A 20,415-nucleotide genomic window follows, 5' to 3' on the forward strand; every position below is an offset into this window, starting at 1 on the left:
ACACCTAATTTATCCACAGATGAGAAATTTTCATGGATTTTAACTAAAAGACTTTTTTGCAACAGACAAAATACAAAAGCAAATGTGGGAAGTCAACCATTTTCAATAGAATGAAATATTTTTTAATGTATAAAACATAAAACAATACCATTTTCCTCACTACACTAAAGTCAAATAAAGACCTCACAGAGGTAAAATAATGCCACACTTCCATTTACAATATATTTTCTTTAAATTTGTCTTTAGTGTCTAATGTAGCAAATACTGATATAACCTAAACAAAACCTCTTTGAAGTCCTCAGTATTCTTAATAATGTAAAGGAATCTACAAGTCAAAAAGTTTGAGAAACACCTTTTTTTAAGTTTTATGTGTTTGTTTTGGTCAGTTGTGAGGCTAGGAGCCCTGAGCTCTTAAGCTCAAGGCTAGTGCTCTTCCTCTTTCTGATGGTTAACTAGGGATAAGAGTCTCACTGACTTTCCTGCTTGGGCTGGCTTTGAACCTTGATCCTCAGAGCTTAGCCTCCTGAATAGCTAGGATTATAGGTGTGAGGCACCAGGTAGGTTTTTTTTTTTTTTTTAAGTTTTAATTGGTCTTCTTTCATAAAAACAAAAAGAAAATTTTCAACTAATGCTGGGCACTGATGGCTCACAGCTGTAATCCTAGCTACTCAAGAGGTTGATAGCTGTTCAAGGTTTGAAGCCAGCTCAGGACAGAAAGTCCAAGAGACTCTAATCTCCAATTAACCAGCCAAAAAGAAAAAAAGAAAAGAAAAAAGAAACAAACAAAACCCCCACAGAAGTGGAGCTGTAGCTCAAGTGGTAGAATGCTATCATTAAATGAAAAATATAAAGAAAAGGACAGCGCTAAGCAGAGTTCAAGCCCTAGTACTAGCAGCATACATAGCCATATATGCACACATGTATACACACACACAAACTACTAATCTAAATTAACCTATTTCTCAAAATATGGTAACCAGGACTGGGAATGTGGCTTAGTGGTAGAGTGCCTGCCTAGCACACATGAAGCAATGGGTTTGGTTCCTCAGCACCACATAAACAGAAAAGGTCAGAAGCGGCGCTGTGGCTCAAGTGGTAGAGTGCTAGCCTTGGGCAAAAAGAAGCCAGGGACAGTGCTCAGACCCTGAGTTCAAGCCCCAGGACTGGCAAAAAAAAAAAAAAAAGATAAGCCTTTTTGTTAGGAAATTGTTCACTCAAGATACTGAACACATATCATCCTACTAAACATATAAAGAAAAAAATATTTTAAAATAAAAAGGACTTAAGAGCCACGTTCCCATTGATGCAATGTAAAGTAACAATATGTAAACTTTACAAAATTCAAGAAATTTAAAAAAAATTCCAAAACATTGTACCTCATTGCTAGATTACAAAAGGGAAATATTTTATGAAATATAAGATAAGCTTTTAGTTTCATACTCTGTGCTTTCCCACCTCAATCTGAATACATGCATTCCAAATTATCCCTATCCATGAAAGCTGGGCAAACTATTTTCTGGTTCTCTTGACTGTTAAAATGAAGTGTTCTATCATATTATTTAGAAACTTTACATTAAAAAACAATATAGTGCTATACAATCATTCAATTGGCCAAAGTCGCAAAATATTCACATACAAATGCTGGCAAGGAACAACAGGACTCCTCATTCATTGCTGGGAGTAATGCAGAAGGTACAGCCATTTTGGAAGGCATTCTGGCAGTTTCTTATAAAACTATGCTCTTACCATATGATTCAGCAATCATGCTCCTTGCTTTTTATACCAAAGGAGTTGAAAACTTCTGTCCACACAAAATCTGCACATGAGTATTAATAGCAGCTTAATTCACAAGTCCTAAAACTTGGAAGCAATCAAGATTCCTTTAGTAGATGAACAGATAAACTACAATATATCCAATGGAGTATTATTGAGCACTAAAAAGAAATAAACTATCAAACAATACAAAGACATGGAAGAAATAAATACCTATTGTTAAATTAAAGAAGCCCATCTATGGTGAATAATAGTAAGTAAATGTCATTGTATTTTTCAAAATCTAGTGAATATAATACAAAAGAAATAAAACTAATGTAAACTATTGACTGTGGTTGATATGAACACGCCAATGCAAGTTCATCACCTGTAACAAATATGCCACTCTGCTTTGGGATTTTGGTAGTGGGGGAAGCTGTGCATATGTGGAAGAGCTATACAGAAAATCTACACATTTTCCATTCAATTGTGTGTGTGTGTGTGTGTGTGTGTGTGTATACACGTACATGTGTGCCTGTCCTGGAGCTGGAACTCAAGGCTTGGGCATTGTCCCTGAGCTTTTTTATTTTATTTTATTTTGCCAGTCGTGGGGCTTGGACTCAGGGCCTGAGCACTGTCCCTGGCTTCTTTGTGCTCAAGGCTAGCACTCTGCCACTTGAGCCACAGTGCCACTTCTGGCTGTTTTCTGTATATGTGGTGCTGGGGAATTGAACCCAGGGCTTCATGTATGGGAGGCAAGCACTCTTGCCGCTAGGCCATATCCCCAGCCCTTAAAGCAATTTTATTTTATTTTATTTTTTTGTCCCTGAGCTTTTTTGTTCAAGACTAGTGCTCTACCTCTTGAGCCAAAGCTCCACTTCTGGCTTTCTGATGATTAATCAGAGATAAGAACCTCATTATTTTCCTGTCTGGGCTAGCTTCGAACCTAAAGCCTCAGATTTCAGCCTCTTGAGTAGCTAGTATTACAGGCATGAGGTACCAGTGCCCAGCCATTTAATTTTATGAGTCTAAAATAACTTTAAAATAGTTAAGGGCCTGGGAATATGGCCTAGTGGTAGAGTGTTTTCCACATATACATGAAGCCCTAGGTTCAATTCCTCAGCACCACCATATATATAAAAAGACAGAGTGGCACTGTGGATATCAAGTGGTATTGTTTTAGCCTTGAGCAAAGGAAGCCAGGGACAGTAGTGCTCAGGGGCTGAGTTCAAGCCCCAGGACTAGCAAAAAAAAAAAAAAAAAAAAAAAAAAAAAAAAAAAAGTTAAAAAGGAAGGGAATAAGGGAATGGGGAGGTAAGAGTACAAAGAGGGTAGAGAAAGAGGGACAAGATGGGAAGGGAAAAGAGAAGGAGGGGAAAGGAAGGAGGATAGAGGAGGGGAGGGGAGGGGAGGATAGGACTAGGGAATGACTCAATGGTAAAACATATGCTCAATATGAGATTCTAGGTTTGATACCTAATCCTGCCCCATCACAAAAATAAAATATAAACTTCAAACTACTTGTGTTCTAATCATCAGTTATACTTTAGAGTACAAGATAAGTAATATAAGGAAAATGGGTGTTCCTTGTTAAATATTCTATCAGAAATCACCAAAAGAAAAGCATGTGCCTTTTCAACGAATATCACTTCAAAACCTTGGTTTAGTGAACAAATAGAATATTTTGATATTATTATCAAAATTCAACTCATAGCCAGGTGTGGTGGCACTTGTAACTGATAAAACTAAATGCCTGGCTATAGTCCTAGCTACTACTACTCAGGAGGCAGGGACAGAAGAAATTTATTGGTGAGACCAGCAAAATCAAGGATAGCAAACAAGACTAGGGGCCTGGCTCAGTTGGTAGGGTACTTGCCTACCATTTGGGTGGCCCTGGAGGTTTTGATCCATAATATCTTGGGAAAAGAAAAGAAAATCTTCAGTATGTACGTAGCAAATTTAATGACTGTTTTTTAATACAGAGTACTTATCTGAGAGTAAACTAATCACATAAAACCTAGCACATACCAAAGACAAAGGGGAACATTTAAATTCAAACAAACTTATTCAGCTGAGTACCTTATTTTTAATACATATGCCTGATTATAATTTCAATAATCAAGGCAAACTCTGAAGTGCTGCTTCATTTTTTTGTGTTTTTTTTAAAAGTCTTGCTATGTAGACAATGATGGACTCCAACTCCTAATCCTCCAGCCTCAGACTCCTGAATTCCAGAATTATAGGTATGCCCTAAGCTCAGTTGAAGTAGTACTTTTAATGCCTAGAATTCATCAGAAATATTCACCAAATTTAGTTCATTCCACACTCATAATTCTTTTCCATATCAAAAATAGTTTTTACCAAAGTTAAATAACTATTATAATAGGCAAAGTCAATGTATAAAAGATGAACCAGAGACTGGTCCAGTGAAAAGAAGAAAGTAATGGAAGAAAACAAAGCACTTAAATGTCCAATGTATGAGAAATTAAGTACACATAGAGGAGAAATATCATTTTTGTTTGTGATTACTAGGCCTTATATAAATTATCTTATAGTTCCTCAGAAACCTTGACATTTCACAAGTAAATATTTATTTTTGCCTAGATAATTGAAAATAACCAATTTGATATAATTTTTAAGTGTTAGGCAGTGACAACATGGCAAAGATATTTAAAGCTTTTAACCATAAGAGAAGCTGGGGAAAAAATCTTTTCATTATTTAAAATCAAGATTTCGAAAGGCAACGATGTGCTAATGGAAGAAGTTGTCTCACAAAAACTATGACAAGTTTACATAAAAAGATAGTATTTAAAAGATGATACAATTAGTAGAAAGCATCATAATGCAAAAAAGAAAATTACCAGTATACTTTCAGTTATCTGATGTTTTTAAAGCCTTTTATAACACATAGCAATTTTACTTAATAAGCACATTTATCAATGCAAAGAGCATACTTAGGACCACAAGTTCCTAGGCCCTACTGCTAGCAGTCAATATTAAACATGAATACAATGTTTATCTAACGTAATTTAGAATTAAACTGACATTTCAAGTAAAACTTTTAAGTATAGAACACTTGAAAATAATAATCAGCATGTAAAACAATTCTTAAATAGGATAACTAAGTCTTAATGCAGAAATAACAAAGTAAATGTTGTAACTTCCTGGAATCACTATTGATTCATAATAATTAATAAGCAAACTTTTTGTATGTTGCACATATTAGGCATTTCACGGAATATATTTAATCACTTCTGCAATCTTGACTTTCTTCACCTCCATTTTCTCAAAAAAGGCAATTATTAGGCTAAAGGTCTTACCATTCTGAACCAAAAATTTAAACTTACCATTTCATATGAAAAGACATGGGGTAGACCTACAACACAGCAGAATAATAAAAAGGTGGGGATGGGGAAGAAACAATCAAAACTCCTCAAAAACACACAACACTCTCCAGTAGAGAATTTCTTTTCTCCAAACTCAATCATTTTGCTGTATCTCTTAAATTCTCTGGGTATAATCCTCTATACTTGATATCCCCTAACACCCTCTATAGTGCTCAGTACTATTGTTTTGAACACCTCTTCCTGTAATGGAAATCAGTCTTCCTGTAAGTCTAACACTCTGAAGATGGATATTCAAGTGAGATCCTCAGATTGAAAAGTTAGGTGTGCTGAAAACCAACCACAAAAAAATTGTTGGTTATTTGACTGTTTATTACTTACTATAAAAGTCTATTAAAAAACATGTAGCTAGTTGTACCTCAATGCTGTTTTTAAATAACAAGTGCTTATTATGTATGACATTAATATTCAAATATCAATAGTGGCCCATAAAGTACAATGAAAAAAATTGTGATTGAGCTGCACTGGCATTTGACTTTTATTTATTTGTTTTTTTTTTGGAGACAGGGATTCACTCAATTTGTAACCAAGGCTGGCCTCAAATTCACATTTCTCTTGCCTAGGTCTCCTGAATGCTAACGTCCTGAGTGGTAGGACAACTGACCTGGCCTTTGAAAAACAAAGGCATCAAATAATTATCTGATTCTTTCAATTTACATCTAAACAACTTAATGCACAATTCCTGACCTACAAAAACTCTAAGAGATCACAATTTGTGGGTAATGAAGTAAAAAATGAAAAAGTGTGTGTGTGTGTGTGTGTGTGTGTGTGTGTGTGTAAAGGATCACAGATGTTAGGTCAGTGAACTCAGCCGAAGGTGAACTGTGTCTATATAGTTATCTCTAAGAAAAGACATGGAAAATTTTCTGGATTAAAAACCTCTCCAAGGCTGAGAATGTGGCTTAGCCAGTAGAGTGTTTGCCTTACATGCTCAAAGCCCTGGGTTAGATTCCTTAGCACCACATACACACAAAAAGCCAGAAGTGACACTGTGGCTCAAGAGAGTGCTAGACTTGGGGGGGGGGGGGGGGGGGAAGCGAGATGGTGCTCAGGCCCTGAGTCCAAGCCCCAGGACTGGCACAAAGGAACAAACAACAACACCAAAAAAACACCTCTCCAAAACTCTAATGGAGATAACTAATTTTTTTTAAGATACTGAAAGTCATCTTAAAAGGTCTTTAAAATAACCTCGTACAAAGTCCTCACATAAGAATATATAGAGGGCTGGGAATATTGCCTAGTGGCAAGAGTGCTTGCCTCGTATACATGAGGCCCTGGGTTCGATTCCTCAGCACCACATATACAGAAAATGGACAGAAGGGGCACTGTGGCTCAAGTGGCAGAGTGCTAGCCTTGAGCAAAAAAGAAGCCAGGGACAGTGCTCAGGCCCTGAGTTCACAGCCTAGGACTGGCCAAAAAAAAAAAAAAAGAAGATAAGAGTATGACTAATTAATTCCATCTGGAATTACTGAGTGTTACGTTATACCCTGGAATGGATGAGAGAATAAAGCACAAAACCCACCATATGATAAAAACATAACATATGATTAGGTTGACCATTTAACTGGATTTGCCTAGCCAAGTCCATCTTGTGTTTGATCTAAAAAGTACCTTAAAGTAGTATTAGGGCTGGGAATATGGCCTAGTGATAGAGTGCTCACCTTGTAAAGTAGTATCTATATTCATCCCCTCCCTTTTTTTTCTTGGTCCTAGACTTGAAATCAGTGCTCACTTTTGATGAAAAAATTTACCGTTTCTCTACATGTGAAGATATGATTAAAATACTATTACAAACTCCTTGAAAAATGATTTTCAAATCTAATGTTTCTTTAAAACACAAAGCATTTGAGTCCTGATGGCCCATACATATAATTCTAACTACACAGAAGGCTGAGACCTGAACGACTGTGGTTACACAGCCCCAGCAGAAAAGTCTGAGACCTTATCTGTAATTAACAAGGAAAATGTTGTGGGGCTGGGAATGTGGCTTAGTGATTAGAGTGCTTGCCTAGCATGCATGAAGCTTGGGTTCAATTCCTCAGCACCACATAAACACAAAAAGCCAGAAGTGGTGCTGTGGCTCAAGTGGCAGAGTGCAATCTTTGCGCAAAAAGAAGCAAGGAACAGTGTTCAGGTCCTGAGTCCAAGCCCCAAGACTGGCAAAAAAAAGGAAAGGAAAATGTTGGACTGGAGACTTGAGTCAAGTGGTAGATTGCCAGCAATGAGCAAGAAATCCAAGAAGGAGAATGAGTCTCTAAGAGTTAAACCCCTGGAAGCTGATAAAAAAAAAGAAAAAAGAAATAATGAAACAAATCTTCAATGTAAATGTGTAATTGTCAAAATCCCCTAAAGAATATTCCCCCCAAAATATGTAAGCATTAAAAAAAACACCTGTTTTCATTTGATCACAAAACTCTAAGTTACAGTTATGCAAGTGTTCAGAGAAATTCATGGTTTGTCATAATAAATTCAAATAAATAAATGCAAACATATTAGCCAAAACTATTCATAATTAGGACATTGCAAGTAGAACCACTGCAACATAAATATTATCTATTTTGACTTTCAGTACCATTTCCAAACCAATGGAACATGCCATATATTAGGCAATAGGTAATAAATGACCAACATATCTACCTCTAAACACAAATCCTAAAGCACATAGTTCTTCAATTATTTCCTCAATATGACAAAGATACCATAAAACTTCTTGTAAAATGATGTCCTTTGAATTATAAAAGATAAAAAGGGTAATGATAGCAGAAGATAACAAAAAGTAATACAGGAAGTGAATATGATCAAACACATTAAAAGCATGTACTGAAAAATCACACAATGAAACGTCTAATATTGTACAGGATGTGCTAATAAAAAATGTGAGGTTATCTATAGTATACTATACATGCTATGCCACAGAAATAAGTCCTTTCCCATTTTTTCCCACAAAAGAGAAAAATTGACAATCCAATCAGATGACTTGTAAGAGCTAAATAACTTGTAAAAATAATAATAATAATAATAATGGGGATCCTGATGTGAAGCTAGCCCCAGAAGAAAATTCCATGACACTCTTTCCAATTGATCACCAAAAGGCTGCAAGTAGAGTCCTAATTCAAGTGAACCACATGCACTCAAGTGAATGTCAGCCAGCCTTGAGCAAAAAAAGCCAAGGGAGAATGTTCAAGGCCTAGTATCAGAACAGTAAAGAAAATAAATGAAGTTCATTAACCTGTATTTTAACTCCCGTACTTCTTAAATTTTTAACATGAACCATTTTTATAGACTTTCCCTAATTCTCAAATTGGCTCTATAACAGAAGCCAGCAATTGCACTATAGTTTTGATATAAGTCTCAGATGGTTGTGTTACAACTACTAAACTCAAGCTTTGTAAAGCAAAGGAGTCATTAGTTTATTTACAGCCAGGGTGCTGGTGGCTCATGCCTGTAATCCTGGCTATTCAGGAGGCTGAGATCTGAGGACTGTGGTTCAAAGCCAACTTGGGCAGAAAACTCTCCATGAGACTCTTACCTCCAAGTAAGCACTCAAAAACCAGAGTAGAGTGCTAACCTTAAGCACAAAAAGGCTCAGGGACAGTGTGCTGGCCCCTAAGTTCAAGCCTTACAACTGACAACAAAAAAAAGAGACCTATACAGATTGGGCCTAGGCTACCCTACAATCTGTTGACCCCAGCCTAGGTATAATTGTAAGACGAAAAATACACATTTTGGGCTGGGAATATGGCTGGCAAGAGTGCTTGCCTCCTACACATGAAGCTCTCGGTTCGATTCCCCAGCACCACATATATGGAAAACGGCCAGAAGAGGCGCTGTGGCTCAGGTGGCAGAGTGCTAGCCTTGAGCAGGAAGAAGCCAGGGACAGTGGTCAGGCCCTGAGTCCAAGGCCCAGGACTGGCCAAAAACAATTTTTTTAAATACACATTTTTAGAAATAAGGCCCTAAATTCAAGCCCTGGTACCAGCACCAAAAAGGGGAGAGAGGTTAACTAATAATATGCAAGAAGTAGAACCCGTGATTCCACTATACACTTATTTAAATATTAGAACAAAAAGTAGAAGTGTGGTTCAAGTGGTACAGTACCAGCCGTGACTGAAAAAATAGAATGAGAGCCTAAAACTGTGAGCTCAAGCCCGTGTCAAGAAAAATTTTTGAAGTTTTAGTGAATTTCAAGATTTATCTTATTGTACAAGTTTGTCAAAAGTTTGGCTACTTACTGGATTTAGTTTTTAAGAAATGATTATCAAAATCTACTTTGATCACACATGAAAATAATTTCTGATCTAACATCTAAGAATCCAATTTTGGGAGAAGCAGTACTAAGGACCAGGCTTAAGGAATGCTAGAAAAGCACTCTAACACTACACTACATCACTGCCAGCCTCTGTTGCCCCCTCCCTTCCGTGTGTGTGTGTGTGTGTGTGCGCGTGCGTGCGTGCGTGTGTGTGTGTGTGTGTGTGTGTGTACATACCAGTACTAGGGCTTGAACTCGGGCACTGTCCCTGAGCTTTTTATTTTAAAGGCGAAGGTTCTGCCACTTGATCAACAGTTCCACTTCAGACTTTTTGGGGGTTAATTGGGCTAAGAGTCTCAAGAGCTTTCTCGCCCAGTTTGGCTTCAAACAGATATCCTAAAATCTCAGCCTCCTGAGGAGCTAGGATTATAGGCATAAACCACCAGCACCTGGTTAAGCTTTTATTTTGAGATAGCTTCTAAGTGACCAGACTGATCTTAAACTTGTGATTCTCCATCCTCAGCTTTTAGAGTAGTTTCAGCTGTATAACACTACTCCAGCGGGGATTCACATTTTTAAAATTCTCCTTAGGTGTTTGAAAAACAGTTCCGGAATAAGCACAAACCCAGTAGCTTCTGGATGCTTAATCCCCCACCCCTGCTCAGGAATTGAAACTAGGGCCTCACATATGCCATAAAAATACATTATTACTAAACTACAACTTCATAGACTCCAGAATGTTGTTATAAAGTAGCATCTGTGGCAGAAAAACATACCTATATCAAATTGTTGCTACAGCATTTAATATGCCTTTATTTCCAAGTTTTGGGTTCCAGCACAGGAGTGGGGGTAGGACCTTGAACTCAAGGACTGAACACTGTCTCTGAGTTTTTGTGAGGCGAACGTGATAACCACTACACTACAGAAACTCGCTTGTCTCTGAGTTTTTGTGCTCAAAGGTACCACTTGAACCACAACCCTGCTTCCAGCTTTCTGATATTCAACTGAAGATAGGGGTTTCGTGGACTTTTCCTGCCTGAGCTGGCTTTGAACTACAATTCTTAGATCTCTACCTCCTAGCAAATTTACAGGCATGAGCCTCCAGCATAGATCTCAAGTTCCCAAGTTTATTATGTGCCTGTCCAGAAAAACCCATGACTATTCCCAACTACTCATGGAAGACCAGAAAATGTTTACTACTAGAACCCACATATATACTTACATTAATGTAGAATATTGTAAACACATCTGAAAGACTATATACTTTTCTGTATTGAAAAGCAAGCATTAATATTTGCCTTACCAAAAAAAAAAGAGGAAAAAGAAAAACCTTTCAGGTTTAAAAAAAAAATTGCTAGCAACTTAGGGGTGGAGGCATGGCTCAGGTGGTAGAGGCTCAGCCAATGAGCAAGAGGATCAGATTTTTTAAAAGGAAAAAAAAATGCTAGCACCCAATCCAAACATTGCCCCAATTTACCCCAAGCAAACTATTTTATCATGTTTTCCTATTAACAATTGAAATGTACAAGGAATTTCTGTTAATATTTCTCTTAGTGCTTGATTAGTTTGTACTAATAAGCCTTTTTGCAGTCTAACATAAATACTAATTTATGGGGAAAAAATAGCAAATATTTCAAGTCCATTGTCTCCCCACCCCCCTTTTTTTTGGTTCTAGTACTAAGTGGAGCTTAACCTCTGGGCTTTGAGCTCTGTTTTTTCCCTTGAATCTGTCTACCCAGATCGATTTTTAACTTAGATTCTCAGATTTCGGCCTTCTGAATAGGCAGGATTACAGGTATGACCTACTGGTGCTCAGCCAGAAAGTTTTATTATAAAGGGCCAGATAGAAAATACTTTTTAGGGTCTGGGGATATGGCCTAGTGGCAAGAGCGCTTGCTTTGTATACTTGAAGCCCTGGGTTCAATTCCCCAGCACCATATATACAGAAAATGGCCAGAAGTGGCGCTGTGACTCAAGTGTCAGAGTGCTAGCCTTGAGCAAAGAGAAGCCAGGGACAGTGCTCAGGCCCTGAGTCCAAGGTCCAGGACTGGCAAAAAAGAAAAAGAAAATACTTTTTAGTTAATTGTGCACCCAAAATAGTCTCTAAAATTTTTGTTTTGAAAAAAGGTTTCGCTAACATGCTCAAACTGGCATCAAACATCTGGACTCAAGTGATCTTCCTGCCTTAGCTGAGATTGTGCCCAGTTTTTTGTTTTGCCAACTATCTTTTTAAAATTGTCTAAGTACCATCCTTATTTCTGTGGTGGAATTGTACTACAATGAATAGTGGTCCCAGGCTTTAATTTGCTCCTCTAGACCAATTAATTACATTGTTACATAAATATCCAAGACACTTTTCTAACAACTTGGAAATAAAGTTATGTTACTATTTAAGTATATTGTCTAATCTTTTTCTAACAGTGTAATCTTATAAAGCAAATGATCGATTTTTATCTATTCCTTAAGTCAAGTGAACATTGGTAAAATTTTATATTTCATTTAAAATAAATTTTGAAATCAAAATACTTTTAAATGGGGGCTGGGGATATAGCCTAGTGGCAAGAGTGCCTGCCTCGGATACACGAGGCCCTAGGTTCGAGTCCCCAGCACCACATATACAGAAAACGGCCAGAAGCGGCACTGTGCCTCAAGTGGCAGAGTGCTAGCCTTGAGCGGGAAGAAGCCAGGGACAGTGCTCAGGCCCTGAGTCCAAGGCCCAGGACTGGCCAAAAAAAAAAAAAAACTTTTAAATGAAAATAAGTACTATCTACAGTCGTGTGTGTGAGTGTGTATGTGTGTGTGTTCTTGTTGTTTTGAGACAATGTCTCATTGTATACCTGAAGTTTGGATTGAAATGTTGCTGGAAATGTTGCTGAGGTCCATTCACATTGCTCCAGTCTCAACACCCAAGTGCTAGGATTATAGGCAGGTACTATCATGTTCCCTTTCCAAATACACTTTGAGACAAAACAACAAAATTCAGGTTGGGCCCAGTGGCTCATACCTGTTATCCTAGCTACTGAGGAGACTGAGATCTGAAGATCAAGGTCAAAACAAGCCCAGGCAGGAAAATCCATAAAACTCTTTATATCTCAATTAACTAGCAAAAAAGCCAGAAGTGGAGTTGTAGTTCAAGTGGTAGAACAATAGGTTGAAGGAAAAAAAGCTCAAAGATAGCATCTAGCATCCAGGTACTGAGTAAAAGTCCTAAGACTGGCACAAAAATAAATGAATATGCAAACTGTTTATTATAAATATTTCCAAATTAAGAGCTATTAAATATTTTAAAACTATTTAGCCCTCAGTATATCACCTTTATAACAATTTAAAAATTATCAAAAAAAGGACTCACTTAACTTTCAATTGTAAATTATTTCTAAGATGTATCATAGGACCAACTTAATCAAATTAAACATAAGAATAAATTTTACTTATTTTCTTCTGGCCTAGTGTGATTATTTAGGCATACAACATCAACAGCCTATACAGCCACCCTAAAGCCTGTTAAGCATGTGTCAGAAATAATTCCCTGAGTATTAAGTTTCCAAATCTCAATAGTAGTGGTTGCCTTATGTATCACACATGGTTTACGTGTGATTACTGAAGGTAAAAACACTATGAGTCCTCCCTAATTTTAAAATATGGACCTAGAAAAACATAGTATTATATTGATATATCCAATAGACTGATACTCAAATATAACTGAAAAAACTCAAGATGAAAGCAAAGATAGGACACTGTATTTAGTATGAAAGGAGGAAAAGAGAACTTTTAGATTAATCAACAAAATTCAAAAAGCTTAAAAACTTGGCCAACTAACTACCTGGGCACTTGTGGCTCATGCCTGTAATCCTAGCTACTCAGAAGGCTGAGGATTGGGGGGAGGGGGTGGGTCTGGCAAAGAAAAAAATAAAAGTATTTCTCAAAATTATGAGTTATGCTGGCATTCTTTCAAGATGAAAAGTGCAACTTTTTGTTAATTATCATTAAGAATTATACTTTTAATTTTTTATGTATTCTTATTTATGCTATCTTACCCTAAGAATGAAAGCCTAGATGGGATAATTTTGAACTAAGGCTAGTTTGTAGGAAATGCTGGAGTAAAAGATGTATAAATGCAGTGACCTAATCAACAAAATCTTGGGATGATGCCCTATCTCTGGGGAAAAAACTATAAGGAAAAACAAAAGAAGAGAAAGCCTATAAATAAAACTAAACATAACAAGCCTCCAAAAACCAACTGTATACCAGGTACTAGTGGCTGTAATGCTAGCTAGATAGAGATTGAAAACTGAGATTCACAGTTGGAAGCAAGCCTGGCAGGAAAGTCCATGAGACATTTATCTCCAAGTAACCATCAAAAAGCTAGAAGTGGAGATATGGCTCTAGTGGTAGAGCATTTGCCTTAAACAGTGCCCAGACTCTTGAGCTCAAGCTCTAGAACAGCACGTGCATGCACACACACACACACACACACATACACTCTGTACAAATTAATTTATTACAATAATAACATACTGGCAATTGTAAGAAATGATAAAATTAAAAGAGTTCATCTTTTAATGATACATACTGAAAATACTTTAAGTCAGGTTATTTTATACGCAATAGTAAAGAAAATGGTGTACTTAAAGATGAAAAGGATCGGCATGTGTTTAGAGTTATTTGGATGAATGATGATCACATACCAGTCTCCTTTTGTATATGTCTGCATTCTTTCCAAATAAAAACTTGTTAAAAACAGTATACGGTCAAGTAGAGCTGATGCATACACCATGATTTCAAACTTGGGAGTGTATAGTTTTACAAGTTCCATTGAAATAGAAGAACTGTTATTTCATAATACACATTACTTCAAAAATGAAATTTATTATTGAGATTAGTAATTAGTTTAGCAACTATGAAATTCATAAAGATTAGAAGATACATTATTGTATAAACAAAAATTTTAAATTTAGCAAAGACACCATCCATTTGATAATATAATTTTAGTTAACTAATACTTTACTTACATTTTCCATATAGTTTGGTTTAAAGCCTTCCTGCTGTCGCCTCAGTTCCTCCTGTTCTCTATGCCGGATCATTTCTTCCTCACGACGACGATGTTCTTCTTCATGCCTGAAATTTTTTTAAATAAGAAGTCCATCACTATGACATGTCAGCCACTTCGTGTGAAACAAAATAATTATATTATGCCCAATCTGTGACTAAAGATTACAGTGTCTTGGATTTATCTTTCTTCTATTTTGCTCTAAACCTAATCATAATCAACAAAAAGTAACAACTACAATAAGCCAAAATACAAGTCATACATAGTCTGTTTTTTTAAAAAAATATATATAACCAGGTGTATTGGTGCTCATTTGTAATCCAAGCAATCAATGAAAGACGGAGGCAAGAGAATTGAAAATTCAAGACCAGCTAAGGTTCATAACATGACTTTAGCTCAAAAAAACAAAAACAGAGAATGCAGCTCAGTAGCAGAGCGTTTGCCTAATAAGTACAAAACCCTCAGTTCAATCACCAGTACTTAAAAAAAAAAAAAATCCAGAGGGTTAGACACATGGCTCAAATAGAAGAATGCCAGCCTAGCAAATGTGATGCCCAGAGCTTAGACCCCAGTATTACACAAAACAAAACAAAAAACCTGCTTCTACTTAATTTGGTTAGGTGGTTTTACTACCAAAAATTATTCCTATGTCACAACCCTTTGCCATTACAAATGTAAAAAAGATTCTACTATGAATTCAATAAAAACATTTTAAAAAGAAGTTTATATCTATAAAAAGAAATCTACAATCAAAAAATGTATGATATATACATTCCTCTCACTATAAAAAGAAAATCCTGGGATCTATCACTGGCATGGCAAGTCTCTTTACTTAAAGACACTGGAAACCTACCCAAAGTCACCTAACATGACCACATTAGGACTAGTGACATAGCTCAAGAGCTAAGGGTATAGCCTTAAGCTAACATGACCACATCAGACCAATAAAAATTTGGTAAGTCTTATATGGCTCCCTTTATCATCAACCCACTATTAAATTTACAACTTAATATCAACCCTCTATTAAGTTTACAACTTGCCCCTTCTGGGGCTGGGAATATGGCCTAGTGGCAAGAGTGCTTGCCTTGTATATATGAAGCCCTGGGTTCGATTCCCCAGTACCACATATATATAAAAAACGAAGTGGCACTGTGGCTCAAGTGGCAGAGTGCTAGCCTTGAGCAAAAAGAAGCCAGGGACAGTGCTCTGACCCTGAGCCCAAGGCACAGGACTGGCCAAAAAAAAAAAACAAAACAACTTGCCCCTTCTCCCCGGCGGTTAGTGCTGAGAGTGCAGAGTGTGTGCTCCAGGCTCAGAACACACATTTATTATTAAAAAAAATTTTTAAAAACTTAAAAAATCCTCTAACCCCCCCCCAAAAAAAATTTACACACACACACACAAAATTTACAACTTAATAGAACAATCTGTGGCTGCTACTTCCCAGCCAAAAGACCTGAATAGTTGAAATGAAGATCATATAACCCTATAAAACCTAAAATATTACTACTTTGTTCTCTCTCTTTTTTTAAATACCTTGTCCCAGAGCAAGCAAACTTTGTAGTTTAAAAAATCCCTATAAAATCAGTAATTAAGCTGGGCTCATTCCTGTGATCCTAGCTACTCAAGAGGCTGAGACTAGAGGATAGAGGTTCAAAGCCAGCCCAGGCAAAAAGTCCCATGAGACTCTCATCTCCAATTAACCACTCAAAAACCAGAAGTGGTGCTATGGCTCAAGTGGTAGAGAGCTAACCTGGAGCACAAAGAGGCTCAAAGATAGTGCCCAGGCCCACCTTCAAGTTCGGCAACAGAGCCCCCCCACCCCCACCCCAAAAAAAGAATCAGTAAAATTGTAACATGACCAAGGAGTAAATGTTTGCAATAACACTTGAAGTCTCACATGATACTGCAAAGTCAACTATGTATCCACATGAACACACAAAATGTGTAATAGTAATTTAACCTGCAAAAGCTTGTATCAGGTTGATACACCTTCAAATACACCTAGTTTTCTAGTCTGGGGAAGTTTTTTTGTTTTCTTTCTTGAAACATGGTCTCTCCAGGTAACCCAGGCTGGTCCATAACATACTATGGAACAGACACTAGCAAGTCCTTCCTGCCTCAGTCTTCCAAGTGCTGGGCTCAAAGGCATAATCCACAATGCCTAGTTTCCAGATTACTCATATTGAACAAACACTTTTCTACATTAAGAATTATAATGTAATTCTCGAAGTTCAAGATATTGTGCTATTTGTTGTACAACCTTCCCCGTAAATACAAGTATATTAAATTATTTCTTCCATAGCCAGAGTGAAAAAAAATCATTAAAACTTTACATAGAAACCTTCTTAAGAAAAAAGATGGTGTTCCTAAGAGATTGCAATCAAAACTGTAATTATCTTCAGACTGCTGCCTAACTCTCCAAAGTGTAGCTCTATTATAGTCCACTTAAAAGAACCTTCATCAAGGCTGAGATCTAAGGATAGCAGTTTGAAGCAAGCCTGGGCCAGGCAGGAAAGCCCATGAGACTCCAGAAAATAGGAAATAGAGCTGTGGCTCTAAGTAGAGTAGAGTGCTACTGAGCAAAAGCGCTCAGGTACAGCACCCAGGCTCCAAGTTCAAACTCCACAACTGAAAACATTAAAAAAAAACAAAACAAACAAACAACAAAAAAAACCGCAAAGACAGAGATAGTAGTGCAGTGTGAGCCTGTGAGCCCAGCCCTCAGGAGGCAAAGGCAAGAAGATCTACAGTTTGTGGCAAGACTGAGCTACTCGAGCAACTTCAAACTCTGTCTCAGAGACAGAGCCAAGACTGTCATAAAACAAATCAAAACAAAACCTAAACACAACAAAATAACCTTCAAGCAAAAGTGTTAATGATATCTTTCCTGTACACAGACATTAATAAAATTTACAATTAAGAAAATACTTTCACATTCACATAATTGAAGAAAATGTACCCAGATTTGTGCTACAACATCTGACCATAATGTCAAATGTGTTTACAAAGTCAACTTTCTTGGCCTTTTTCAAAGGTCAGTATAACAATATTCCTTAAATGCTCAGTGAAAGCGAAAACATGTTTGGGGTAAGGGGACAATGAGTGGGGGTACACGAATGGAGGGGACAGTGATAAGCAAATATAGTCATTGTATCTAAAACACATTATGTAAAAAACGGAACCACATAATATGACTGCAGTGATGTGAAGGGGGAAATGAGCAACAACAATGGAAGGGGTAACACTGATCAAGATGCACTGTATTCAAAACCTGACTTATAGACTGAAACCTCTACATAATCATCATCATCATCGTCTCTCAGTGAAACTGGGCAGCATCCAATAATCAACTATGTCACTATTTCTGTAGTAAAATGAACATTCACACCATGATCTATTTTATTAAAGAGAGGCTCCCAGGCACAAAACTATGATGCCTAATGGATAAAGTTGCCTTGTATTATGTTCTCAAATGTGTAATAAGACCCAATAAATCATAAAGACTTTATAATAATATATATAGAATAACTATATTGAGTGACTCAAGGAAATGGATAAGTAGACAGGCTGACAGGTTAGTAAGGTGATGAAAAGAGAAGGAATAAATGAGTAAACAAACAAATGAACAACTACTAAGTTGTCATGTCACAGGTAGAAACAGCTCACCTAGTGCCTTGCCCTGGTCTTCCTTCTGTACCACCACAGCCTCTAAAGTATTAAATAACCCATGAAAAGATAAGTAGTTTATTTGAAGCATAAAAAGAAAAATGAAAAAATCTGTGTAGAACAAACAAGTGCTTTAATTTCTTTCAAAATATACTTTCATAAGACAGTTTTTCCTATCTTCCCACTAAGGTTAAAACAAAAAGTTTAGATTACTTAATTCAACAAATAAAGTTGCCTTACACATGGTAGCAGGCTAAGACATAAATATTTTCCATCGAATTATTGTAATTTTCCTTATTTTTTTGTCATGAGACAGGTCTATGAGACAAATTTGACCATTATTAGCACAAACTAAGTCCTAAGATAGAACTGGTTTGTTTTTTATTTTACTTTAATACATGGTTCAAAACAATTTAAGACAAGTTGTCACATTTCCTAAATCAAAATGCTAAATTTTAAAAGAAATTAACCAGCCACCAAGTAAGAGGAAGGTTATAAGATTTTCTGCATTTTCTAGAATTTAGGCAAAAATAAAATCACTGAATTATCTATCTCTATCATCTTCTTGTTCAGTTATTGTTACTATCAATATTTAATTATCTGAATTTTTATTTGGGGGACAGGGGAAGAGTGTTGAGACAGAGTCTCGCTACAGTCTAGATGTAGAACACCATGCCCAGACACAGTTAAATGAATCTGAAACAGACTCTACTGCCCTTGCATGTACAATTACGTAATTTTTTTAAAGTGTACTAAAAATTTATCATATAAGTAGACAAAGTGAATACTATTTGCAAGTATGAGTAGAAAAATCTTCAAGGTTAGCCAAGGCAAAAGTAGGATACCCATCCGAAAACCTAAAACAAAAAGGGTTGGGAAGAAACAGAGTGCATACTTAGCAAGCTCAAGGACCCTGAGTTCAAATGCCAATACCACCAGAAAGTTAATTACATGTATAGAATACTTATCAGGCAACTAATATTTCAATGTTTGACTGGATTGATTAATCCATAAGAAATTCAAGCATGTATTCTATGCACTTGGCTTTCTAATAATTTGACCAGTCTAATTAAAGTCTGCCTAAAATTTTGTAATTATTTTAGGTTCTATAGTGAAATCTGCTTCTTTTACAACTTACTTTATCTTCACAATACCAGAAGTACTTTTTTTCGTTTTCTAGCTTTCTTAGATTTACAGAAAGATTACAAAACCAGTTAAGGGGGGGGGTGGTGTCACAAACATCCTATATCCATTCAGCAACTACATTCAATCATTACTCAATTATGAAAACCAAGAATTAACTGGAATACAAAATTACACCTACAGACCTATTCATTTCCCTACTGATGTCCTCCCTCTTGTTTCAGGACCTTAATAAAACTCCACATCATTGCATTCAATCATGAATCTGATTGAAGGAGAATTATGTGGACAATGTCTAATTTTAGTTTTGCTGATGTTTCCTCGTGACTGAAAAGAGGTTACACATATTTGGTAAGAATATCACATAAAAGATATATGCTATTTCCTTCTCACTGAATAAAATCAAAGGGTGCCTGATGCAAACAGTTGCATTGTGGGCGATATAAAATTTTAACACTTGGTTATAGTGCTATCTGCTAGGTTTCTCTTTTAAATTTATGTTTCCATTTGTACATTTTCATCAGTTCAGTTATATTTCTTATATGATACTTGTATTGGAACTGTATTTTAAAAGTCCTCTTCCTCAAGCCTTTGCCCACCAATGTTATTAATTACAAATAGGTCTTTTCTACAACAATTATAACAGTTTCCGTATCAGTAACTTTCTATCTTCTTCAACAATCCTGCATTCATTAATTGGAATTGTACTATATAAGTAGTTGTTCTTTCGAAGCCATTTCATGTTTGTTGAAATACTTTTAGCAGTATAGACTCAGCATAGACTATTTTTTTTCTACAGTTTAAAAGCTAGGAAGAAGAGATGTAGTTTAAGTAGTATTCTATATATTTAGGTGCTGGTGGCTCCTAGCTATAATCCTAGCTACTCAGGAGGCTGAGATCTGAGAAATAGTATTCAAAACCAGCCACACACACACACAAAAAAAAAAATCCTGAGACTCTTCAATTAATTTGCAAAATAAATAAATAAATAAAAATTAAAAAAAAAACAGAAGCAGAACTATGTCAAAAGCACTAGCTTGCGCCATGGCAAAACACTAGCTCTGACTGAAAACAAAACTAAGCAAGAGCATGGGCCCTTCAGTACAAGTCCCAGTACCAGTATTAAAAACAAAAATGCCAGGCACTGG

General features: G+C 36.4%; 1 protein-coding gene across 2 annotated transcripts in view; it reads right to left on the reverse strand.

Annotated features, from left to right (window-relative positions):
- The window catches only part of Pspc1 (paraspeckle component 1), a 66,922-nt gene that overhangs the window by 13,120 nt on the left and 33,387 nt on the right, over window positions 1–20,415 (reverse strand). Inside the window, exons 6-7 of one of the 2 annotated variants that reach the window (XM_048341683.1) lie at window positions 18,125–18,166; window positions 14,418–14,523 (exon numbers count right to left, since the gene is read on the reverse strand). In XM_048341683.1, the coding sequence (XP_048197640.1) occupies window positions 14,418–14,523; window positions 18,125–18,166 (148 nt within the window). The remainder of the gene's footprint in view (window positions 1–14,417; window positions 14,524–18,124; window positions 18,167–20,415) is intronic. The other variant, XM_048341684.1, reaches the window with a different exon arrangement.

Source organism: Perognathus longimembris, chromosome 3, assembly GCF_023159225.1.
Source record: "Perognathus longimembris pacificus isolate PPM17 chromosome 3, ASM2315922v1, whole genome shotgun sequence".
In the NCBI taxonomy this organism is placed as follows: Eukaryota; Metazoa; Chordata; class Mammalia; order Rodentia; family Heteromyidae; genus Perognathus; species Perognathus longimembris.